At 40.7% G+C, this 27463-nt stretch overlaps 1 protein-coding gene across 4 annotated transcripts in view; it reads left to right on the top strand.

Annotated features, from left to right (window-relative positions):
* The window catches only part of KIAA1217 (KIAA1217 ortholog), a 450644-nt gene that overhangs the window by 201963 nt on the left and 221218 nt on the right, over positions 1–27463 (top strand). The window contains exon 1 of one of the 4 annotated variants that reach the window (XM_087892787.1): positions 19917–20235. The exons of 1 other annotated variant lie outside the window; for it this stretch is intronic. In XM_087892787.1, the coding sequence (XP_087748913.1) occupies positions 20166–20235 (70 nt within the window). In that variant the 5' untranslated portion in view covers positions 19917–20165. Of the gene's footprint in view, positions 1–19916; positions 20236–20593; positions 20744–27463 lie in introns of those variants that run through there. 2 more of the 4 variants (XM_034402539.3, XM_087892788.1) reach the window with 2 other exon arrangements.

The raw sequence follows: 27463 nt of genomic DNA, 5'->3' as shown, positions 1-27463 counted from the left end.
CCCCACAATAACACCAAGTGCTTGGCCAGTGGGTTTATCCATTTTCTGGGTGTAAATAAAGGACATTCCCTACTTTTGAGAGAAGCAATACAAGATGTTACCCTTTTGAAAGCCCAGTTATGGGTGCCCAATTATGGGTGCCCAATTCATAGTAATGACCTGGCAACTGGTATCAATGAGAATGGGGATATGCAATTCAGAGACAGATCATCATAGTGGTTAAAATTTAGATGCTGGAAGTTGATGAGTTCTAATTTTCTTAGGCATGAAGCCAGCTGGATGACTTTGGCCCAATCATTCTCTCCCAGCACTAAGAAGAGAACAATGGCAAATATTTGTCAGCCTTTGATGCAGATCAGGCTAAGAAATCAAAATTATGAATACTAATACTGTTATTATTCCAGTTACTAATACTGTTATTATTCAGGGGGAGAGCCTTCTCTGTGGGGGCACCTACTATCTGGAATGAGCTCCCCCCAGAGATATGGAGGATCCTGGATCTACGCACCTTCCGCTGCGCTCTCAAGACCTTTATATTCCATCAGGCTGGCCTGGCCTAATTTTTCCCTTTTTCCCTTTTTAAGTCGCAAATTTTAATTCGTTCTTAATTTATTGGAGTGTTTTAAATCTGTCTTTGGCCAAATTGTTTAATTCGGTTTTATTCTGTTTTTAAATTTTGTATTTATGTGTTTTTATCTTGTGGCTGTTCACCGCCCTGAGTCCTTCGGGAGTAGGGCGATATATAAATCAAATAAACTAAACTAAACTGAACTTATTATAAGAATTATTATAAAGTTTTATTATAAGGTAAGGATCTTGAAAGTCTGAATAGCCTTCTCCTCCCTCCAGAACTAGGTAGGGTCAAGTCTGACACACTTTCTCAAATTACTTTTCTGCCTCAGACTCAAATTTCTTTTATCCAAGGATTATCTTTCTGCTTCTCAAGGTTATTCCTACTACCCACTGCAACATTTCATAAAGATGGTGCCAAAAAAACTTCTTGGATTTGTCCATGTAATTGCCAGGACTGAAGATTGATTTGAAGGTATACATATATAAATTGTGGAAGGGAAAAATGATTGAAAATAGGGAGAGTAATTATATGAACAATCTCCATCTCTTTTAAACTCAGTTCCTGCTTTGACTACATCTTTGTTTCTCACCCTTTGCAACTTTAAAATGTATGGATTTCACCTTCCAGAATTCCGCAGCCAGCATGGGGTTAGTTGGGAGTTGAAGTTGCCAAGATTTAGAAACAATGGACTGCATGGTGATAGCCATACAACACTTTTTTTTTTTGGCAAAACTATAGGAATGTTTGCCATTTCCTTCTTCTGGACATTTTTCAATTTCCTAGTTTATGAAGTCTTAACACAAGTATATTAACTAATAGAAATGCTTCCCCCAACTGCAGTTATTTTATAGTCAACACTTTATGTAGAGCGGTAAGTGTATCTCCACTGACTTTGTTTGCATAGTTCCATGCAGTGTCTTAAACAAGGAGACACAAAATTCTTCAGTCCTGTGGCCCACTGCTCTCTCCCCACTGAAGAGGTAATGAGTCACTTTTTGTTGCATCAGTCTCTGAATTCAGTCTGCAAAACAATTTGTTGATTTATTCCATCTATGTAAGAGGTCTTCCAGCTCAGGGTTGCTTTGCTGATGCCAATATCCTCCTCTTCAGATTCCCCCAGTCGTTTCACCTTCTTCCGCTACTGCCTGCCATCCTGAATTAGTACAGAGGCAAAGCCTGATGATAAATCCAATGTCAATTCCAGTCATTTGACTAAGGTTCAAATAACATGGCAGGCAGCAGGAAAAAGAAGAATATAGCCCACAGTTAGAATATGAAAACTCATGTCTCCTCATTCTTACTGTTCAGTGCTGTTGTTGACTTCCCTGCCTTAGAGGTCCATGAAGCCCTCTCTTTCATGATATTTCGAAGTTCATTGAAGTAGTTTATTTTATCTAGCTTCAACCTTAGAATCCTAAGTAGTGACCTAGCCTTTTATAGTCCAGCAGTCTGTTCTCAGGATAGCCAACTGAATGCACAAGGAAGTTCACTAGACTCCTAGCAGGTGACCTTCAGTGTCAGTCACACTGCCATTTGGGCTAATAACAGTGATCCTATGATCTTCATGAATTCATTCAACCTTTTTTGAAGCCAGCCAAGCTGGCAGCTAACACCACCTCTCATGGTAGTGAACTCTAAAGTTTAATTACTCTAGTAATTAAACATTATTGGTATTCATCTTGAAGGAGGGCAGATATATTATTATTGCTGTTTCAAAAACATTTAAAACATTGAGTACATTATTAAAACCATAAAATTAATAAACAAATGAATGAATCCGAATCACTAGATTACTCTGAGTCACAGTAGTTTTCTGGGTTACAATATTGAAACAATAGGAAGAGGATACTTGTACAGATGTATGTTAAAACGGAATGTGACCATAACTTGGAAGCAGTGGTGAACTCCAAATTTTTTTACTACCGGTTCTGTGAGCATGGCTTGGTGGGTGTGGTGTGGCTTGGTGGGTGTGGTTTGGTATGAATGGCAGGGGAAGGATACTACAAAATCTCCATTCCCACCCCACTCCAGAGGAAGAATACTGCAAAATTTCCATTCCCACCTCACTTCAGCAGAAGGATACTGCAAAATCTCCATTCCCACCCCACTCTGGGGCCAGCCAGAGGTGGTATTTGCTGGTTCTCTGAACTACTCAAAATTTCCACTACCGGTTATCCGAACTGCTCAAAATTTCTGCTACCGGTTCTCCAGAACCTGTCAGAACCTGCTGGATTTCACCCCTGCTTGGAAGGGATCTTGGAGATCATCTAGTACAATCATCCACTCAGTGAGATGAATGTTATTTCAGCATCCAACTTCCATTAGGAAGATTCCTCTGATTCTCAAGGAGACTTATTCCACTGTTGAATCACTCTTACTACTTGAACATTTCTCTTATTCCTAGGTTTTTTGTTCCATCCTCTGGAACAACTCCAAACCAATCTTCCTCATCTTCAACATGTCAGCCTTCAGATATTAAAAGGTATTAATCATGTCTCCTTGCAGTCTCCTCTCCTCAAGGCTAAACATACCCAGCATTTTCTATTATTCCTTGTACATTTTCTTTCCAGGATCCATATTATCTTTGCTGCTCTCCCCTGGACATGCTGCTATATGGTACCCAGAACTGGACATTAAATTCTAAATACAATCTGACCAATGCAGAATAGAAAGGAAGAGAGAAGTATTTTTCTTGATCCTGAAGGGTGAGAACATAATAAATATGAACTGGAGGTAAAGCAACTCATTAGACAACTCAGGAGATGTGCTTCTCAAATTATTTACAGCTATTCAATTTACAAAAGGCCTCTAAACTGCCATCCTTATTTTTTCTAGTGGCCTTCCCTAATCTTTTAGCTGACTACAGGCCTGATAACAAAATTCAGGAGTGGGAACTTGTTCTTTATTCCTGTAAATCTGAAGAGGATGTGAGTATATCTAGGCTGTGTTGTTTTCTTTTAAACAGATGGTTTAATTATGGCATCAGCCCAGAGCAGGAAGGATCAAAGAGCAGTATCTTGTCTTTTGGACAATTACCAAAAGTAAGATGTCTGGGAGAAACCTTGAAATCTGTCTATTTCTGTCAGTACTATATTTTTTTAGTAGGTGGCCTTCAAACAAAGTGAGAAAAGGAAAACAAAGTTTAGGCTCTAAACTAATTTAGGGACGTTGCTTGGACCTTCCGCTTTTGTTGAAAAGGCTGTATTAATATTTATATATCCTCCACCATGGTGGCCTCTTCCAACCTGATGTGATTTCCAGGGTAGTTTCGAAATGAAAATTGCAATTGGAAAATATAAACTAAAAAAACAACAGTTAAAATTACAAACAGTGATGTTTCTAAGAAGCTAATAAATTAGTAGGAAATAAAATGAATTAAAAAGCTCTGTGATAGCAATATAGGAATTTTTTTAAAAAAAATTAACATATTCATGTATATTTATTTTAACAAGGCCTGGGAAAATTGAAACACCATCATCTGGAACCAAAATACTAATACAAAGGGAATCAGGTATCCTTCCCTAATGAAGACATGTTGTGGGGGGGCAAATTGGGAAAAAAAACCTTCTTTTCCTGGTATTCAGTATTCAGTATCCTCTGCAGGCACATCGGGATAGCAGATTTAAGAAAACTGTAGCAGGGTCACCATCATGGACTATTTTGAACCAGAATATTGTTTCTCTTATAGAAAGAGAATTGTTTAAGAAGAGATCTGCATATATTCAACCTCAGTAAATATTGAAAAACCCCTTTTCTCATAGTGGTGGAGATAGCATTCAGGAATGGGTTGACCTCATCTGCTTAACTGATTGGACTGAGTCTGTCAAAGCTGTTAAGACACGCCTCTGTTGTTAGGGCTTCCCAGCTTTTGACTCAGTCCCTCAGCTAGGACAGTCGCTTTCTCCAAAACTTTGACAGGAACATTCCTGGATCCTTTCTTCATCGCTTTCTTCAATCTTCGTGAGTAAACCCAGCTGACTCCCAAATATCTGGTTGAGTCACTGGGGTCACCTCAGCGGTGAGGGCTTTGCCTCAAGCCACCAGACAGTGGTCTTCTTGGCTGTCAGGGTAGCTGTCAGGATCCTCTCACACATAGCTAACCCCATGATTGTCCTGTCAGGACTGTAAACCTTTGCCATCAGACAGCGGAGCTTTTGTGCTCCCAATTTGACAGCCAGGGAAGCCGGACAGCAGAGCTCTCATGCTCCTGACCTTAAGACAGCAAGGCCAGATAGTGGAGCTTTCGTGTTCCTGACCTAAAATCTGACAGTGGAGCTTTCACGCTCCCAAATTCACTGTCAGTGAGGCCGGATAGTGGAGCTTTCGTGCTCCTGACCTAAAATCTGACAGTGGAGCTTTTGCGTTCCCAAATTGACTGGCAGCAAGGCTGGATAGTGGAGCTTTCGCACTCCCATCATTGCTGGATGCTCCTGCAGCCATTGCAGGAGCTTCACACTCTGAGAAGAGCCTTGTGCCGTGGTGCCTGACATTTTAAAGGCACCTTTGTGCTTCTCGCAAATGCCATCAGGAGCAGGCATGGAGCTTTGCGCTCCTGTTAGCCCTGGAATCGCGGCATATTATCACGGCAGTATGGCATACTGCGGCTTGGCCTTTGGGCAGAGAGGCACCTGCTATCCATCACAGTGGAACATATCTCCAGGGTGTCAAAGGTTCAGGCAGACTGGCCCAGCACAGCATCTATCGACCACGCGGAGTGGTGCCTGTACCCATCCCTCTTCCAGAAACTGAAGGACTGTTTCAGCCTCCCAGAGGCAGATCTGTTTGCCACCCCAACATTTCCCAGCTAGATTATGCCAGGTTTCTGGCACCGGGAGCAGAGGGAGTCAATGCTCTCCGCAGCCCGTGGCCTCCAGGACTACTCTATGCCTTCCATCCTCTTCCTCATATTCCAAGGGTGATCAGGAAGATCCTGGAGGAGATAGCGGAGGTCCTACTCCTGACCCCCCACTGGCCCAGAGTACCTTGATTTGCCGACCTCGTAAACATATCGGTAGCTCAGCCTTGGAGGATCCCTCAGAATGAGATCTCTCTCAGCCAGGGGGCCTTGGTCCATCCAGACCCACAGTGGCTCCAACTGACCGCCTGGCATTTGAGTGGAGCGTTCTGAGGGGGAGACAATTTTCCTCCTGGATCATCAAAATAAGGATAAAGGGCTATTGCCCAATACCATCCAGAGGCAGGTTGCGACACTGTCCTTGGTATTGGCATGCAGATCACTGGAGTCTCTCGCACAGCATCCCACAGTCCACAGATTCTTCAGGGGTGCAACCAATTTATGTCCCCTGGTGGTGCACAGGTAGCCTACTTGGGACCTGTCCAAGGTCTTGAATTCCCTCACCAGGGCCCCATACGAGCCATTAAGATCAGCCAGCCTGAGCTGCCTGACATGTAAGGTGGCGTTCCTCGTGTCCATTACATCAGCCAGGAGGGTGTCTAAGATGGCACTGTCAATGAGGCCGGACCGGTGTGTCCTTCACACATATAGAGTGACTTTGCGGTTGGACCCCTCCTTCATACCCAAGGTGAACACCTGGTTCCACAGGGCACAGGAACTGATATTGCCTAACTTCTGCCCTCACCCAGTCCACCCCTTGGAGAAAAGGTGGCACACCTTTGACGTAAGGAGGGCCCTTCACATCTATGTCAAGCGGACTGCTGACCTAAGGAAAACAGTGTCCCTGTTTGTCTCGTCCCAGCCAGCCACGTTGGGCAACAGGGTCACCCCTCCCACTGTGGGACGATGGCTTAGGTCAACCATTGACAAGGCAGGTGAACTGCAGGCCCTTCCGAGGCCTCTCCGAATAACTGTTCACTCTACCCAGAGTGTGGCTATGACTGTGGCTTGGGCAATGCAGGCCTCTATAGAGGAGGTCTGTCGCACAGCAACTTGGTCCTCTCCTTCCCCTTTCATCAAGCACTATAAATTGGACATCTTCGCTTTGACGGAGATGGCATTTGGCCGGCGAGTGCTTCAACGTGTCCATACGGAGGAGGGGACTTCTGACCAGACTACAGCCCACTCATAGGACAGCCAGCTTTGGTATGTCCATTCCTGGATGATATCTCCACCACTATGGAGGATGGGCATTGGTCTTACCTGATACACTCCTTCTTGTTGGGTGGAAATAGCATCCAGCCCCACCCTGAAGACCGTCTGGTCCTCAGTCCGTGAAGGGAAGGGAAGGATCTTCAAGGATGACATGTCAAGTCTGTCACTTTGTCTTCGCCAAAAGCTGGGGAGCCCTAGCAACAGAGGCGTGTCCTAACAGCTCTGACAGACTCAGTCCAATCAGCTAAGCAGATTCCTGGATGCTATCTCCACCCAACGAGAAGGAGTGTATCAGGTAAGACCAACAACTCTTTTGTATAAACCATAAGCTACAATGCATTTTTTAAAACTTTTTGTGAAATTTAATTTTAATGTATTTAGTTTAGTGCTTAAGGCACCAGGCTGGAAACCAGGAACTGTGAGTTCTAAACCAGGCTTAGGCATGAAAGCCAGCTGGGTGATTCGGAATGGGACAATTTGGCCTAGACAGTTTGCCACTGCCAAGTTGCCTCTACTAACTCACCACCCCCAAGTCATCGCAGGACAGCCCAAAACAGTCAATTTGCCGTGGGGACAGCTCACCATGGGCAGAGGTATGTGTGTGAAAATGGGAAGGGCCAACTGCTCCTGTCACTCTGTGCTCTGCCCACCCATTTGTTTGCTACCTACTCAGCACTCTCTTTGATGGCTTGCACTGAGTTATCCCAACAATGAATTGGCTGTGTTGAATTGTCCTGCAATGTGTTGGCAGAGGCAAGTTGGTGGTGGTAAACTGGCTGTGTCAAGTTGTCCTAGACCCTGGGATAACTTTGGGCCAGTCATTCTCTCTCAGCCCAAAGGGTTGTTGGTGTGGGGAAAAAGAGGAGGAGTATGTTTGTTACCTTGGGTTACTTATAAATTAATAAAGGGGGGGGGGGAATAAAAATCTAATGAATATAAGTAAGCAAATAATCTAACTGCCTTGGAAGACATATGACAATTGGTCTAAAATGTCCAGGGTATCAAACTAGCAGCCTGCGAGCCAGATGGTGACATACAGGCCATGCCCACCCCAGCTCTGCGAATGGGCAAAACATCACGAAACATCATGTGACGGCAACATGACATGGCAAGTTTGACGCCCATGTAATAGATAATTGTCTGTCTGATATTATATGCATATTATATTCAAACAAATTTACTTCTTAATTGACCCCTTAGTAATTTATTGGATATAATCTTATAGTAGAACCTGACGGGAATTTTTCCGTATCTGCTTAGTTTCAGCAATTTGACCATTCCCAAGAGCTCCATAAACACCACAGATCCACACTCCATATAAAAAGTGAAATATGTTTAAAACTATATTTCCAATTTTCTTGAATTGAATATTGTGAACTGTGTCTCCATTCTAATCACAAGAGAGCAGATTTTTAAATGAAGCAGTTCCAGAGTCTAAAAGCTGGAGGGAAGAATCAGTCTCAAAGAACACAATGATGGGATTTTAAAAAGGATTCCCATTCTTAACTATGAGAATTGTAAGCTGATGGCTTAAGCAGCTTGTAAATACCAGTGGTACCAGCTCAGCTATTCATCATACTTGTTCCCAAATAAGAAGGATTTTAATTGGTTTTAATTCTAAATTTATATTAGTTGCCAAGAATTAAAGGATATGCTGCAGAACAAGCCAGCACTCTTTTCTCCCCAATGCTGTGATTAAACTGCTATCTAAAGGAAAGCAAAACTAAACATAGCTTTGACCTATGTAGTGTAATCACTTTTTAGCTGGTGCAATAGTGCATGATTGATGATGACTGCAAGGAGAAATCTAACCCAGCAGCAAAGGAATAGACTAAAGCAGGGGTAAGAAATAACTATTGATTTTTGGCATCAGTGTGTATCCATAGAGACATTCTTTGGCAAACATTGTTGTTGACTTTCTCTCCAAAGTATTTTCAGCTTTTCAGTCTATTCTGCAGCTATGATACTTCTTGATAGTCTTCCATTCAGGTAACAGCTAAGTCCAATCATGCTTTGACATCTGCCATCTGCTGTAGATTAATGCCAGAGGTGGTACTCAGTAGGTTCTGACCAGTTCTGGAGAACTGGTAGCGGAAATTTTGAGTAGTTCAGAGAATCGGTAAATACCATCTCTGACTGGCCCTGCTTCCATCTATTCTCTGCTTTCCCAGTCCCATCTCTTATTAGGAATAAATGGTGATTTTGCAGTAACCTTCCCCTGGAGTGGATGGGAATGGAGATTTTACAGTATCCTCCCCCTGCCACGCCCACCATGCCACCCCCACTAAGCCGTGCCACCCCCACAGAACTGGTAGTAAAAAATTTTGAATCCCATCACTGATTAATACTATTATTAGGTGCTAGTAGTGGTAGTAATAGTTTTTTAAAAAATCATTACTGGGTGTATTGAAAAGTTGCATTCTCTTCTTCAAAAGTGAAATGATAGTGCCCAACTTTTAATTGTAGCAGTCATGTAGGTTTCATGTATTGCTAATACCATAGCAGTGAGATTTGTAACAAAACATTATTTATCTTATTTTACCTTAAAAAGCAGTTTAGATTGGATAAGAATCAACTAATCTGATATAAATTTTTGACAGTAGTTATATGCAGTTGAGATAAACTAAAATAATTTAAATAATTTTAAATCAATTTAGTTTAATTATAAATATTTGATCTTAATTACATTGTGAAGAGGAGTTGAATAATAAGATTTGCTCTTATAACAACATGACTGCTCAGAAAACTACAATTGAAAACTATTTCATAACCTTATATTCTAATTAGAGGTGACCTAAATGTGACAAATTCATTAAGATTCATTAATACATGAAAATATATAATATTATGAATAAAGGCAAATAATATTCTAATATTAATAATATCTAATATTAGTCAGTGTTCATATAATATAAGTATGCTGGCCCATGCAAAAAAATCCCAATAAAACAGTCAATATTATTTAATGCTAATAAAATAACTGTCCTATCACTTTTAATAGCTTTGTTAATATGGGTCTAAAGAACAACATGTTTTATCATTGGGTGCTTAGATCAAATGTCTATAATCTTATCAGCCACTGTTAACCATGAAATTTATTCTATTCTAAGATCAGCATTAATTAATTCACTGCAGTAATTTCGGTTCCTATAAAACTGTTTGACAATTTTTGATACTGGCAGTACTAATGACAAAGTGTGTGCAAGAGTGAACAAAGCATGGCTATGATGGAAGGAGATATCTGAAGTGCTTTGTGATTGATGCATGCCCATTTATCAAAGGTGTATAAAATAATGGTATGCCTAGTAGCTTTCTACGCTGCTGAGTGCTGGCAAAATGCATTGAGTGCTCTTTATGTGCCATGGAGATGAACATGCTTCATTGGTTGTTAGATGTTTCTCTTCTTGATCATGTCAGCAATGACACAGTATGGCAGCAAATGGGATTGAGCCAATACCTGAGAAAATGTGGGAGAAATGTCCTACGAGCAGCATCCCAACTGTTGCCTGCTCACCTTTCACTTTAATACAAGATGGCAAGTGCCTGAGTGGAAGGCCAAAACAAAGATGGCAAGACACAATAAATGCAGAGATGAAAATTGCCCAGGTGGACCCAGAAACCATATTTGATCATGCAAGCATGGCATTCGTCAATCTGAAAAGCAGACCCTGCACCTGCAGGTATAATGCTAGGAAGACGATGACATTCTAGGCAATTATAACTTTAAAATATATATATCAATCCAATTCAAACTATGATTTGGTAGCCAATGAAGACAGATCTGATTAAATTTACTTTTTATAGATTCCCAAAACAAACGGAAAGTAACATTTATTCAACCTTTTGCTTTATGGTCATAGCAGTACTCAGTCATTAATGCTGTTATCGGATGTGAAACTAAAAGGGTAAGTTAAAAGACAACCTCAGTTGTCATATTTTTTAGCTTTTTTTTCTGATAAAGGAACATTCTGTTTCAAGTTGCCCTTCTTCAATTAAGGAATTGAATTAAAGGGAAAACAAATAATACAATTCCTTGTAGTTAAAAATCTAGTTCTCAAAAGGCCAGATATTATATACTTATTTATCACAGTTTCATGCTTTGTACTGTTTATAGAAAGAGATCAAATGCATCTTTCGCCGAAAACATTGTGCAAACCTGGGTTGAATTTCAAATGCAACTTAAAAGTAATGTACGGTTTTCAATAGAAAGAAACAAAACAAATTTTCACTTGTTGCTTGTATTAAGTATGCTTAAGAAGCAAGGCATTTGATAGTTCCTAAACGTAATCTGAACTTCTAAAAAGCATCTGCTTTAAGTGCCTGTATGGTCTATGTTGGGATCTTGTGGATTCTCCATATGAATTTCTTTTGAGGGTGGGGGAAATAGGAACCATTGTTTCCAATTATGGCCCCAGCCTTCAAGAGCAATGTTTTTCACCTTTAATGACTTTAAGATATGTGGACTTCAACTCCCAGAATTCCAGTATGAGAATTTCACACTGGAATTCTGGGAGTTGAAGTTCACATATCTTAAAGTTGCTAAATTTAAAAAACATACTCTCCCCCTGAAGATCTGTATGGCACCCTTTCTTGTGACATTAGAAAGATGGTGAAGACTGAACTGTTTCACAGAGATTTTAATTGCTAAAATTTGCTGAAAGAAGGACAAATGCTTTTTTATCATTCTGTAGATTTTTGTAATTAATTATGTCACATTTGACTTGATGTTTAATCTATTTTATAAACCACTGGAATCTTGTAGGAGTATGCTAGTTTACAAATACAGCAAATAAATAAATAAGCTGTTCATGTTTGTTATCCAATACCATGTAGTACAAAACCACAAATATACTTGCAACAAAACATATATTCCCCACCTAGCTTTTTCTAACTAGTCGTTAGAAAGATATGTCATTTGCAGTTGCATTGTTTGGGAGAAGGAAGACATGGGATGCGCGCCTCTTCTGCACATGCTCAGAGCCTTGTGCAAAGCATGCCCAAAAACGGGACATAATGACGTCCTAGTGGGTGGGCAGAGCCTCCTGCCATTGGTGCTACTGGTTTGCGCGAGCCAGATAAGATTCAGTTGGATTTCACCACTAACAGAAACTAAATACTGAAGTTAAGTATAGACTTAAATAAACTTTAAATGTATGGCCTGATACCAAGTTATCTTCAGGTCCTCTACTAGAATGGGTCCAGTTCAGTGGTGGGTTTCAAAAAATTTTGCTACCGGTTCCTACCTTTTCCTGTGGGTGTGGCTAGGTGGGGGCATGTGACTGAGTGGGCATGGCCAACTTGACATCACTCGTGTCCATGCCCACCCAGTCACATGACCCCCCCCCCCCAGCCATGCCCACAGGAAAAGGTAGGAAAAATTTTGGAATTTCCACCTATCTACCCCCGCCTTCCCTTCGCCAGTTGCCCCTGTTTCCCCTTCTTTAGCGGCCCTGGCCCTAGACCCGCTTCCTCCACCACCACCACCTCTTTGTTCAGGCTGCATATCTTTTGCTGCAGCTGGTCCAGAGTCCAGAAGGCAAGCTGACCAGAGCTTTCGGCAGCCCCCTGCCAGCCACCACTGCTGGAAAGAAGCCTCCCAGCCGCAGGCTGCTGAAAAGTACTTGAGGTCACGGAAAAAGCTGCTGTCATTGCCGCCATCTTCTTCGTGCATGTACATCCCATTGGACTTGCAAGGCAATGCGATACGCATGTGTGAAGAACATGGCGGCGATGAACATGGCAGGCAGGCAAGCAAGTGGCGACTGGGGAACCGGTTTGAGGCCATCACCACCAGTTCAGCGACCTTGGCCAAATTTCCACCAACGGTTCGCGTGAACTGGTGCGAACCAGCTGAATACCACCTCAGGGTCCAATTCTTGGATCTTGTTAGAAAAATAGCTGGTAGCTCCCAATTTCCAGGAAGCTTGGAAGCTCTGCTTTTCAATAGTACTGCAATCCCTCTGGAATAACCTCCTATTAAAGATTAGATTACTCCTAATTTAACCACCTTCAGAGAACAGCTGAAAACAGCTTTTCTACAGAAATGTTCTCTAGGATTTTGGATTACTTTATAGATGCTTAGGATTTTCTCCCATATTAATTCTGAGCATGGACATATTAGCATTTATTGTATTTCTGAAAACCACCAAGAGTCCTGTAACTATGGGATGATAGATAGACAGACAGACAGACAGACAGACATTATCAATTGTGGCATCAGCAGTGAGCAACTTCACTAGCATCCATCTTGTCTGTTTTTAAATTGAAGCAAGTTTGAACAGGTGGCAATGTCTAATTGACCATGACCATAGTTGAACATGGAAAGATAAGGAAGTCAAACCTGGTTAGTATATTGGAGACCAGCCCAGTCCTGAATAAAGGCAGTGGGAAATCATTTTCAGTACTATGCTGCAACGCTAACCATTTAAATCCCCAGGAATGCAGACATGGTTATTATACTTTAGTGGACCAAAATGCCAATTCTGAGTACTTCCACTTTCCTTCCTTCCTCCCTCCCTCCCTCCCTCAGTGGTGGCAGTGATGACCAGGAGGACCTTTGAACAGATTGGACTGATATGCCAGTGGCACTCTTTCATAGACTGAACTAACTTCTCATTGTTTTTCATGCGTTAATGATCTCACATTTGGACTACTGCAGCATGCTGTGCCTTTGAAGACCACTTGGAAACTACAGCTTATCCAGAATGTAGCCATATGGACAGTCATAGGCCTGTCTGGACATGCCCAAGTGACAAATTTGATAGTTGCAGTGGTTATTGGTGAACTTTTGGCATGTTGCAGGTAGTGACTTATAAAACCGTTAATGACTACCTTTCTCACATTTTCTTTTCCTGCCCTATAAGATTCAGCAGAGTAGACATGCTCCAGCCTCCATCTTTGAAAGTGTCATCTAATGCAGAGGTCACCAATTGGTGGTCCATGGACCACTGGTGGTCCGTGAGAAAATTTTGGTGGTTCCCAGAAAAATTATTTGCATTTTTTATATTGCACTAAATCAGGGATCCTCAAACTACAGCCCTTGGCCGGATATGTGCAATGAACATTTGTGTTGCTGCAGAGAGTTTCTCCCTTCGGGATCTTTTTGTGTGGGTCAGAGGGGGGAAGAAATTCCGACTCAGGGTCTGCTTCAGCCTCCTGGTGTGGGGCTTTGGGCGAAGGCTGGGGGGAAGCGACGCTGGTGGCAAGGAGCTGGAGGGCCTTGTTCCAGTGGGACTGCATCATGTCCTGGAACTGGCTGACCATCTCGGCCCACTGAGCTCCAGGCGCCTTGCACTCCCGCAGGTCTTCCCTCTGCTTGGAAAGCCTATACTCATAGTCCTCAGTGATGTGCTTCTGCTGAGCCTCCTTCTCGGTCAGATCCAATTTGAACTGAACTGTTTTGCCAACTTTTTCTCATGGTGGCTGTTTAGCTCCAGCAACTGCTTCCTGTTGGGGCCCTAAGGAGCCCAGGTGGGCAGGTGAGGAGTAGCGAGTAGAGGCTGGCAAGGCGCCCCTCAATGTGAGTGACATTGAGTTGGCCACGCCCACCCAATCACATGACCTTGCCACGCCCATCCAGCTGGTCACTAGGCAGATCATATTAGTGGTCTATGGGTTTTAAAATTATGGATTTAGTGGTCCCTGAGGTTCGAAAGGTTGGTGACCCCTGATCTAATGGGTCCCAGGAAGTGTGTGTTGTTTGTCATTATCTCTGCCCTTCAGAATGATAACTCCTCAGAGGTTTATGTTGCCCTAATCCTGTTGCCTGGCTGAAAATATTTCCATTGGTATTTTTAAAAATCTTCTTTTTTGATTCGATTATTTTTATTCTGCTTTGGCCAACCAAAATCAGTTGAGTTGTGCAATTCTAGAAATTTGATTTCAAAATAAATGAAGGTGTAATGCAGGAGAGAAACAAAAAAAAGAAGGTGATGAGAAGGACAAACTCAGAATATGTCCTTTATGATTTGTTATATGATAGTTTTCCATTTCAATTGGGATACAAGAATTCTGATTCTCCAAGAAAAGAATGCTTAAAATACTGCAGGAAACATAGAGTGAAACTTGATTCTAGATGAAAAATGATTGTTTTACAGGATATTGTGGCAACAGGCTGCTGAAATGCCAGCTCCTGTCACTTCTCATTTAGTACTTATATACAAAATCAGAAGCACAAAGAAAAGCATTTTTGGAATGCATTGGCCTGTACCTCTACCATCACGCCAGGATTTCAGCTGACTACACTTGACTCTGAACAGTGGATTGTGGTAATTGGTGTTACACAGAATTGACAAGGTTGTCTTGCCACCTTGTCCAATTTATATCTTGATTTTTTTTCTGATCCTCTTTTCTATCAAGTCTGGCAGACTGTTGGCTTTATTGTTTAAACTCTTCATTTTTCATATTAAACTTTAAAGCAGTGAAGAGCTTGGAGGCATCATGCAGGTTTAACTAATTTATGATGGCATACATAAGCTGCCTTCAACCTGGTCCTTTCAAGATGAGTTGGGCTCAACCTGGAAAAAAGGTTTTGAAAGGTGCACATTTTGAGAAGACCTTCCTAATCTTGAAATGTCTTACTTTTGCTTGGAAGTAAAACTGATTTTCTTAGGCATATGTAGTTGGTGGTGGGAGCATAAGGAGGAGGGGAAGCAAAAGATAGCATGTGTATGATGACATCATCATGCAAATGATGTAATTTACATACAGATAGTCCTTGACTTATGATCACAACTGAGTCCAAAATTTCTGTTGCTAAGCGAGATAGTGAAATTGCCTCATTTTATTATCTTTCTTGCCATAATTGTTAAGTGAATCACTTCAGTTGTTAAATTAGTAACATGGTTGGTTGTTAAGTGAATCTGGCTTCCTCATTGACTTTACTTATCAGGTCTCAAAAGGTGGTAATATCCACCCAAGACACTGCAACTGTCATAAATATGAGTCAGTTGCCAAGCATCCAAATTTTGATCATGTGACTATGGGGATACTACAACGGTCTTAAGTGTGAAAAACGGTCATGTTACTTTTTTCAGTGCTATTATCACTTTGAACAGTCACTAAATGTTATAAGTCAAGGGATACCTGTACTTGTCTCAGACATTGAGCTGCACTACATAATGGCAACATTTGCATGAACCCATCACTTCGACATCATCATAGTGTGCTGTAGACATCACTGCTCAACATTACAGCATATTTATATATTCCTGTTCTGGAACTGGCAGATGTCATTTCAGAACCATTGCATCACATCTTTCAAAAATCCTGGAACACCGGGGAACTACCAGAGAACTGGAAAAGAGCTGATGTGGTTCCCATCTTCAAAAATGGGGAAAAAAACAGACCCAGGAAAACTACAGACCAATCAGCCAAATAGAATAGAAGGGGAACTCACCAAATTTGCAGATGATACTAAGCTGGCAGGAATAGCCAATATCCTAGAAGATAGGCTCAAGATCCAGATGGATCTTGACAGACTTGAACACTGGGCCCTGTCTAACAAAATGAAATTCAATGTAGAGAAAAGTAAAGTACTAAAAAAAATCCCAAAAGCACACATATAAACTGGGGGAAACCAGGCTTAATAGCAGTGACTGTGAGAGGGATCTTGGAGTCTTAATGGACAACCAACTAAATATGAGCCAGCAGTGTGCAGCGGCAGCTAAAAAAGCCAATGCAATCCTAAATTGCATTAACAGAGGGATACAATCAAGATCAAGTGAGGTACTAATACTACTCTATAAAGCCTTAGTAAGACCACACCTAGAGTACTGCAACCAGTTTTGGTCACCACACTATGAAAAAGATGTTGAGACTCTAGAAAAAGTGCAGAGGAGAGCAACCAGGATGATTAGGGGACTGGAGGCTAAAACATATGAAGAATGGTTACAGGAACTGGGCATGGCTAGTCTAGTGAAGAGAAGGACCAGGGGAGACATGATAGCTGTCTTCCAATACTTGAGGGGCTACCACAGAGAGGAGGGGGTCAAGCTGTTTTCCAAAGCACCTGAAGGCCAGACAAGGAATAATGAATGGAAACTGTCCAAGGAGAGATTCAACCTAGAAATGAGGAGGAACTTTCTGACAGTGACAACATCAACCAATGGAACAGCTTGCCTTCGGAAGTTGTGGGAGCTTCATCACTTGAGACTTTCAAAAAAAGATTGGACTGCCATTTGTCAAAAATGGTGTAGGGTCCCCTGCTTGAGTGGGGGGCTGGACTAGATGACCTACAAGGTCTCTTCCAACCCTGTTAATCTGACACTGTTTTGTATATTTTAACTAAAAGCAGGTCCATATGTTGATTCCAAGTTTTGAAACATCCAAAATGGTCCAGTCTACTACCCAGTGCTGATTTTATCAGTTGCTGTGATTATCTTTACCAACATCTCCTTTCTCTAGAAGTAGATGAAATATATAAATTTTTGTCAGAAGATCCTATGCTGAGATTGGATTTTTGGTTGCCCAGTTATGTTAGGCCTTACCCTTTTCCATTACTACTCAATTTATGATAGCCTTGTTACTTGTTTAGAAATATTACTCCAATATCCAATATCTTGTTTTTCTTAAAATGTGATTGATGAAATAAGCTTCATATTTTCTTTTATTTTTTTGTAAATGCGTAAAAGTGGCAACCTGTTATGAGTAAGGCATTGTCATGCCATACATACATCTGGGGAAAGGAAGTAAATGCTAATTGCTTAATAAACATACACTAGAGCCGTGATGGCAAACCTATGGCATGCATGCCACAAGTGGCACGCGGAGCCATTTCTATGAGCACGCGAACTGTCGCCCTAAGTCAGCTTCACTGTGCATGCGGGCGTGCCTCCCACTGGCCAGCTGGTTTTTGGGTCTCTGTTATGGATGGGGGAGACGCGTGCATACGCCCATGCCGCTCCTCCCCTCCCGAAGTCTCCACGCAACCCATTTTGGATGCCAGGTAAGTACAGGGCTTGCGCGGAGGTTCTGGCAGGGTGAAAAACGGGCCTACCAGAAGTCTGGAAATGGGCCTTTTTTCTCCTCCAGAGGCTTCAGAGAAGCCTGCTAGGCCCAAAATGGGATGAAGTGGTGGTCACGTGCGCATGCACGGAGGGTGGAGGGGTCATTTGCACGTGGGCAGGGGGGCGGGGTAATGTAGCGGGGTCACGTGCATCTGCGCAGGGGGTCATGGTGTGCGTGGGGGGCATTGCATTATGGGTGTGGGCAGGTGCGTGTGTGCTATCGTGCGAGCACACGTGCTTTTGGCACCCAAGGAAAAAAAGGTTAGCCATCACTGCACTTGAGTATCCAATATTTGAACACATATGTACAGTCTTGAATATTCATTCTCTTGAATGGTGCTCTGAACTTTTGGACCAATTCTACTTTGGGCTAATGAGATGTAGCTACCACTGCCATCTCAAAACAAATGAAAAGCAGAAGCAGCTGTATATAGTTGTCTGAATTTTTAATCTTTAACACTGAACTAAGATAAGACAAGAATGTAGAGCTGTGAAACAAGACAATAGATTCAGAACCAGAGGATCAAATAGGGAGGTTACTTCAGTAACGAAGAACCACATTTCTCAAGCAAGGCTCAGCTGGAACAGGAAGCTTGTTCTACTACTTTCTGGAAAGAAAACCCAATGGCCAACTTGGCGGGTGGAATCAATCCTGGATTATAACTGAGAGAGCAATAATGTACAGCCTGGTTGTTCACTACATGTGGCACAGATTTTAGGAACTCCTGACATTTGGGAGATAATTCTAAATTGCTCAGAGATCTGCCAGGCTGCAATATTTTGATTGACTTTAATGATTTATGGATTGTATCCTCCTATAGTACTGCAATCTGAGACAGACTTCCCTAAGAGTAAGCTCTAGTGAACACTGTGGGACTCATGCATCGAATTGCTCCTTCTGTTGCCAAACCCCTTTCTTTTCCCAGCTAATGACCCAGTAAGCCTGCCAAATCCATGGCTGAAGTCTATTCATTTATCTATTTTTGTCTATTTTAGTTTCCAGTTCCATCTCATCTTAGCTAATTTTCTCCTGGCTTATTGCTTGGCATGCCTTAGTGCCCGTCTTTTATGGTTTTTGTGAAGTCTGCAATTATAAATCTTAATTTATTTCAGTTTGAAAACTGCCAGATGCAATCATCCAGAGAGCTTTTGCACTGTTAGAATTTGGAAGAAGGATATGTTGCAGAAACTGTTCCTATACCTGGAAATGGTAGGTGGGAACACCTGTGACGGGCTCTTTTGTACTGAGCCCCGTGGTAGAATTTATTTCTTACAACTTCATTTGGGGAACATCAATGTGCCTGAATAAAGAAGTAAAATGCGTATTTTATTTGGATGGCCAACCTGAACCGTCTACTTCTTAAGATACAGATAGTCCTCAATTTAACAATTTTTTAAAAATATAACTGTTCAAAGTTACAACAACACTGAAAAAAGAGACAATGTACAGCCATTGGTTCAAGTTCAGCCCTCTGTTAATGATGAGTTCTAACCTCTTTGAGAAAAAAGTCCGCTTGTGCTGGGGAAGGGGAGAAGGAAAAGAGAAATAAGAGTAAGCAGTAGGGAGAGACTAATTTTAGTCTGTGAAAAGCACAGCTTTCTTCTGATTATCTTTTATTTAACAGATGCTTAAGTGTCCAGTCAGGTTCTTCATCTCATTTGCTCAATTTGTATGGTATTTACAGCCACACCTCCATTTTCCAACCAATGATCATGCTTCACACTGTAATTTGATAAAAATGACTCTACTACTGTATGCATCTTGCAAGTGAGCTTGCAAATATTTTGACCGGTCTCTGTTCTTTTATTCTTCATTGCAACTTCATTAAACTGCCAACAAGGCTGTTATCTTCATGTGGCAGATACTTTTGTGTAGTCTTTTGTTATTTTCCTGAAGAAGCTATATCCAAAAAAATGTCAAATTTTTCTTTCCCCGTCTCAACTGACCAGGTATTTTATTTTTTTTTATATACACATAATGCACAGCCTAATAATAATTAGTTACTCTTGTACCATTATCAGGGAATTCAGGTTCTTAGACCAAGTCCTTCTGGGACTCATGCTATATCTATGGAACTGAATTTTCATATTCTGGTATTGATTTATGATTAACACGACCGTGTTTTAAGTTAAACTCTCCCTCGATCCCCACGGGTCACAAAGTTGCCTCCAGAACGCTGCCTTGCTGAGGACCAACACTGCCGTGAGCAAAAGCGAAGACAAAAATTCAAACTCATCACCTGTTGAGGGCCTCCGCGAGGAGAGAGACTGGGGGGCTATTTCAGCCACAGCGGCGGGAGCCAACAGCCGCCTTTGAAAGCGCTGCTGCCCATTGGCTTGCTAAGGCGAACTTCGACTAGATATCTGGGCGGGGGGCTTATTGGAATGTAATTGCCTTTCGAAAAGAACTTTCTGCTGCCCAGGGGAAGGGCCGTTGGGTAGCCTTTTGAGCTGAAAGTTTTTAAACTTTCTGAATCGAAAGCTTGGGGCAGGAGCTTGAGTGTAGGCAGCGGTAATGGAGGAAGCCGAGAACCCGAAATCGGAGCCGCTCTCGGTCTGTCCGAGAAGCAGCAACCCGAGGAAGGGTAAGTAACTAAGCCGCCTGAAGCTTGTCTCTCGGTGGCTGCTTTTTTTAATTTCGTAAGAGTATCTGGAGCAGATGCTTAATTTATTTGTGATTGTCTGTACTTTTTGTATTGGGGAAGAAACTACCTTTCTGGAAGGCAAAATAATATCCTGTTTTGGAAATCCCAAAGTAATCCGAAGCGAGGAAGGGGTGGATGTCCGTCTCCCATCAGAGGGTTCTATTAATTTTTAATTGGAAATCGAAATCCTGTCCTTTACTGTCCGGGAAGGTGGCCGATTGGCGTTCGTATTCTCGCGTCCAGTGAAATCGCTCAAAATTTAGCTTACTCCGCATGGAACGCGCGTTTGTCTTGGACTGTAGCCATAAATTGTGAACGCAGCTTTCACGTCGTGAGGTCAGACTTGGTGTGTTCGCTTGATCTCCAATGTTTTATGCTTTAGCATCAAATGTTTTTATACCAGAGCACGTGACTAATCTAAAGGCATTACTTTATGGGAGTTTCTAAGGTATGTTTCTTTTGCGTAGATTATTTTGGGAAATTAGAATACAGGTTCAGTTACTGCATTTGAGATTTTTCCAGGTCCCTGCAGATTTTATTATCTCCCCTTAGGGAGATTTCACTGAAGATGAAACACTTTTTGTTTTGACTGAATAAATGTTAAGTGCTTTTTAAAGTGTGTGTGTTTGTGTGCGCGCGCGCATGTGCACACATATATGTTAGAAATGATTCCCAGTGTATTGCGGGAGGGAGGGGGGTGTTAGATATTTTTCATTTATTGAAACTTCAGTCTGTTCTGTTGCCTGTTAATTTTCTGTTTTTCTTTTGCTGCCCTCTCTGCTTTATTGTGTTTATATAGTGTTCCTTTAACATTTTTCTTTACTCGTATATGTATATTTATATTTTCAAGGATGAAAGGTAGCACAAAATGTTTTAATAAAATTATTTCTTAGTTTAGTTTCTTTGAATTGGTATACTGATGACACATGCATAGCCTACATCTGTATAGGCTCACAACAGGTAGGTATATGCTTGGCTGCATATAACCACTGGTGTATATCTTGGAATGTCTATGGAGCCTCTGGATGTACTAAAATTTCTTTGAATTCTTAGTCTGGCAATTCAAGTTTTATAGTAGGAATGATTTACACGATTCATATATGTCATTTTTAATGCATCATATGAATGCTGCACAATTCTCTGTGTTGGTAGGTTGCCTTTTCAGTTAATAATTGGATTTATTCTTAGGAAATCCAGCCAGGGGTCATAGGGGAGTAGTGGGTGGGGCCCAGGGCAGAAATAGGTAGAGTAACCCTTTCTTCTCCCATCTTATTGCTGTCCCCTTTCTTTTTGCCATCTCTGTCTGTTTGTCTCTTTGCCCCCTTTTTCCCCCCATCCAATGGGCAGCCAAGGAGAGGAGAGATCTCCAGGAATTTGAGCTGATCACACTGCCAGGCCTCTTTGGAAATTAACCTGAAGGAAGCATGAAAGTCCAAATACTACAGAGTACCCACCCCTGCTATATGTAAACTATGAATAAATGTTTCCAAAACTCTGTGCTGGATGATATAGTAGCAGTGGGTGGAAATTTACTGCCATTTCACTACCATACTTAGGAGCAAGATTTTCAACTTGATTAAAAATGAACCGAGAGAACAATTGCTAGTTTATGGGGTAAGGTATAATCGACCTTCAAAGAAAATAAAGATGATATATTGTAAGCTGCGTACTTGTTTCTCATCTTACCTTACTTACATAAGTAGTTTACTACTACTTATGCAATAAACAAACTTCTGCTTAAATCTATTAAGTCTGGCAAGGAGCTAAATTTGATATTTTAGAATATGGCTATCTTTTCAGATATAGCTCAAAGAATTCCCAAGGTAACGACAAGTAGCATTTCGAGATATAAAACTATTGGAATATGCAATAGATTTGAATATAACTGTTGAAAAATAATCTCAAAACAATCAGATTTTTTATTCCTAAAATAGAAGAGAATTGAATCTTCAAGACCATCATAGGGGTATAAATAATGCCGACACATTTGCATAATCATATCAATGTCATATTTTCTTGATCTACTGCTTTGTGCACTGGCAAGGCTGAATAATTTTGGGAAGTATTTGATCTAATTGATGCATACATGCACAGAAACTGAAAATGAATGAGACTTCCTGTATTTGTGCAGGTCATTGATAGTGGCAGACAAAGTGACTCCAACAGAATTAGGAGTTGACTCAGAGTTTTTCATTATTCACTTTTAGAAAAAAAGCATGCCTGTTTTCTCAAGCATTTTCTTCTAGGTCATAAAGCAGCAAATAGAAGCTGGAAGAAGCTATGTCTAAGCACATAGTTTCATTGTCCCCTGGGAGGTACAGTTTGACTATATCTGCCTTGTATGTTCTCCACCAGCCATGATGGAGAACCACCTGGGAGCTCAGCTGTCCTTCTCTCTGCAAACAGCATTACCCAGAACCATGGGAATTAATGAGCTGTACCCACCTGCTCCCTCTGCCATAGCTGCATGATGTACAACGTGCATAATGTACTGCTACTGCACTGTCTGTAGTACAAGTCTAATCTCTTATATTGTACTAGATACTGTACATTACAATGTGGGCATCTTTATCATCCATAATGCCCTGAAATACCAACATGGCAAAAAGACATCATCTTGTATAGGCTAGACTTAAGATAGGCTATTCAGAGTAGTTGCTATTGATATCCTTTAGACTTCCTGTATATCCTGATTTTATTTACACACACACACACACGCGCGAGAGAGGGAGGGAGGGGAGGGAGAGTTGTGAAGCAAAGCACTAACTTGATCTTTATTTAGAAGCATGTATCTGAACTCTACATTTACTTAGTCACATACTTCCCCCACACTTACGACGACAAGAAGCTCTCATTCGGGAGTATAGTAAGATCCTATTAAATTCCTGTCTACCCATACATGGATACATTCCTGATCTCTTAAGATGCCGATTAAAGTCAAGAAATCCACCAATCTTGACAGCGCATAAGTTGATGGCCGATCATCAGAACACCACACAAAAGTGGATGGAGGCGAAGAATAGCTGCTCCCCCCAAGATGTCTCCGAGCATATCAGTCCTAGTAGTATACCTCCAGGATTTAGCCTACCCCGACACATATGGGTAACATATAATAGAATTAGAACATGTATAAATGGGGAAAGACACCTTCAGCACAATGTGATTGCGGGGCCCCTCGACAGACTATCCAGCACATAGTGAGGGAATGACCTAACAGAAGGTATCCAGGAGATTCTAGGGACTTCCTCTGCATAACAACGGCAGATACTGACTGGATGTCCAAACTCGACATTAAACTTTGAAATGTTATTTCTGTTTTCCTTTTAGGTTTTCTTACTGCTTTTTTATTGTTTTTATTGTTTTTAACCTGTAAAAATGAAGTGTTTTAATACTGTGTGTGACCAGCCATATGCTAAATAAATAAATAAATAAACCAAAACTAATCCAAAAATAAATTAAAAAATGAATTGACATATCAAGATGGGCAGCTGTTCCAATCTATCTAGTAAGGAAGAACCAGGGTTTGCTCCATCCCAAATCAGTTTTCAAGTATTAATCCCTTTTAGTTTTCCTTGAGACCCACATTATAGCAGTTTTCAGATAGATAGATAGATAGATAGATAGATAGATAGATAGATAGATAGATATTAAATACATTTATATAGCGGGGGGGGGGGGAGGCATAGAACATTAAAAGTCCATAATTTTTAAAGTCCATTAAAAGTTCACAGTTTAAACCACCCATCATTGGCTCTGAATGGCTACTGATAAAACCATGCCTTGCCTTCCTGATCTGAAGGGTCATGTAGAAATAATTGGAATTGGCAGTCCCTCTAGCACAACTGATAGAGATAATTATGGGAGTTGTGTAGGCTGGGTTACAGTAAAGAAGTAGGTAATCCCAGCAGCTGTTGTTTATGGACCAATTTCCTGGGTTGTAGATAAAAACATTCCCAATCTTATGCAACAACAATCTAGGTGACAGTGCAGAAACTTCCTGGGGATGCTTTTGTTAATGTAAATATTTAATACTAAAATAGAGAAATCCAAAGTGTATGCAAATTACCATATATGGAGAACATGAAGATTAGCATTTCACAGAGGCTGCTGGCAGTGGAGCTAATGATTTCTACAGCAGCAAATCATAGAGAAAAATTCTTAAAAGAATTGCTGTGATAAAGTAGGTGAGAAACTAAGCTATGCTCAGTAGTCCGTCAATTCAGATCTCTCCATTGCTACAAACTCAGTAGATGGCCTTGGACAAGCTCCTGGCTAAACTCAAATGCGACTAAGGCAGTTTTTCCCAACCAGTTCTTTTTCTTGATGTATGGGTTCATCTCTGTGTTTCCCAGTTCAGCATGGACTGAGCAATTTGGAAAATGAAATAGGAAGGTACCAAGTTTATATGGCCCCAATAAGTTCAATGGATTGAAAATCTGATGTTGTTCATACCTAATGAATAGATGCTTACAGATGCAAAATATATGTGAATGATTATTAATGAAATATCTGAAACTATATGCATCTACATGCAGGAGAAGCCTATGTATGTATGTGTATAGATTATTTGTTGGTCTTTTGCCTCCCTTTGTTCTTTATTTTTTTTCTTTTTGTGTTCTGTTTAATTAAACAAATATTTTTTTAAAAAAGGAATTTATCAGATTATGAAAAACTCTTACAAGGCAATTTTGTGTAGCATACGTAAACAAAAGGCTGATAGAAAATTTTGTCCTGGTTTTATCTTTTTACTCTTTCTGTGGTTTATTTAACAGGAAATCTGTCCTTAAAAAGCGCAGGGTTCAGAATACAAGAACAAATCATGGTTTCCAGTTCTAGGATTATAAATTGTTTGTTTCTAAACTAGATAGATGTGATTAGAACTTATACTAAGCAAAAACCAAAAACCTTAGTTTTCACTTGGAAAGAGGAACTAATTGGGACAAGCAGCTATGTATTGGTCAGAATTCTGACTTAGTTTGACAGTGATGCGATACCTGAAATTTTAGGATATTGCTAGCAGCATATAATGATTATGAGTTATGCCCCATTTTTCTCAGGAGCTCAAGAAGGTGTGCCCCTTATTTTAATTTCCCTTATTTTAATCTCTGCAATGGCAAACATTTGAGATAGGTGAGGCTGAGAGAAAGTAACCTACCGAGTTTTAATGACTCAGGGTGAACTTGGGTTTCCCTAATCTTAGACCAACCATCTTATTATTATACTACATGGGTCCAGTTTGAACTTAGATTGTTCAAAATAATCAGAATTGTTGTAAATAGAAGAAAACAGTCCAAAGCATTTAAAAATAATACTTCCAAATGAATATGCATATGACCAGAATTCCTTTAAGAGTAGAAAAGCCTTCTGCACTTAACAGAGCATATTTCCAGTAGTGGACTGGAAATATGCACAAAACTTTTTATAGGTATTGAGACTTTCAGAGGAGGCCTTGAAATGATGCAATGTGGCTTCATCAGAATAGATTTGAAGCTTTGCATAGCCCCTAACACTTACATGAAAGCGAATCCCAGAGAAATAAGTAAGACTATCTTCTGAATAAACAAGCAAATAAATAAAAGGTCACAATATTGTACTCGGAATTGTGGTTTTGGATAGTCTGTTTAAAATTCATTAAATTCAAACAAATGTAAACATTGGACAACCAATGTCTCTAACTCTTTATATAGCAATAGACCTATATACCGCTTCACAGTGCTTTATAGCCCTCTCTAAGCGGTTTACAGAGTCAGCATATTTCTCCCAAAAATCTGAGTTAAATACTGTATTTGCTCTTAAATAGTAAAACTATTTAAGTTGAGACAAGAGGTTTACTTTCAAGTAAACAAAAAAGTTGAAATGCTACACAATATGTTAATTGGAAAAGGAAATGTAAACTCAGTAATAATAGCAATTAAGTTATAAAAAAATTGGGAAACTTTTTTAAAGGACTGTATTCTTCAATTTACTCTACACTATTCATTTCTTCAACCTTCATTTTTCTTATGGACCCAAGAGTTTAGTTACTCCGTTATCTGCAGATTCTTTCCCCCTCTCCTTTTTGATTGCTTCTGATTCTCAGAGACTGCACAGACAAGTTTCTGCAGTGTTCTCGGTAGGGTATTTCAGAACTGGTCTGCCATTGCCTTCTTCCTATGGTTGAGAGAAAGTGATTAACCCAGGTTCATCCAGTTGGATTTTTCCTAAGATAGAATTGAAACTCATAAATTGCCCATTTTCTAACCTAATGCCTTCATTACCCCACTACTTTGTTACTTGCAGATAAGTTAACTCTAATGTCCATACTACTGCAGTGTTCATTCCAGGATTTTCCATAATGCACAAGCCTCAAAGCTTAAATTTTCTTGCCTTCCTCTATCCCCCACTTATTTCTTTTCCTATCACATAGACTTGCTTTTATTTCATTTCTCAAAATAATGGTTTATTGAAAAAGTGACACTATATTTTCCAGTCTGCTGTCTCAGAGAGGCATAAAATCCAAGCAAGATCCATGAAATTTAAAACCAAGGCTGTAGTCTGAAAATTGGGAGTGGGAAGAACAGGGTACACAAAAAGGAGAAGTGCTTTTCTCATTACTTCACTGAAGTTTTAGAACACATTGAAAATACACTGAAGAAAGATTAAAGATTTCAATTCCACTTTTGGGAAAAAAAATGACTCAAGATTGTAAGGAAAACTAGTAATAGCCCCATTATTAAAAAATAGTGCAGTTATGATGGGAAAAATTCCTTTTTTTCAAAAAAAATGTTCTGATTTTAAAGCTTGAAGAAGAAAGTATTTTTCATCCACCATCTTACTTTAGACGGTAGTATTTCTGCAATGAACCATATTCTATGTGGCCTTGTGTATTATTTTATATCGCTAATGGCAGTGGTGGGTTTCGAAAATTTTTACTACCGGTTTTGTGGATGTGGTTTGGTGGGCATGGCATGGCATGGCATGGCTTGGTGGGCGTGGCAAGGGAAGGATACTGTAAAATCTCCATTCCCCCCCAATCCAGGGGAAGGTTACTGCAAAATCCCCATTTCCTCCCGATCAGCTGGGACTTGGGAGGCAAGAGAATAGATGGGGGCAGGGCCAGTCAGAATTTTTACTACTGGTTCTCCGAACTACTCAAAATTTCCGCTACCAGTTCTCCAGAACTGGTCAA

The sequence above is a fragment of the Pantherophis guttatus genome, chromosome 4 (genome assembly GCF_059756535.1).
Source record: "Pantherophis guttatus breed Tessera chromosome 4, ASM5975653v1, whole genome shotgun sequence".
Taxonomy (NCBI): Eukaryota; Metazoa; Chordata; class Lepidosauria; order Squamata; family Colubridae; genus Pantherophis; species Pantherophis guttatus.
The sequence above is the reverse complement of the archived record's forward strand: the minus strand, read 5'-3'. Positions and strand labels throughout refer to the sequence as shown.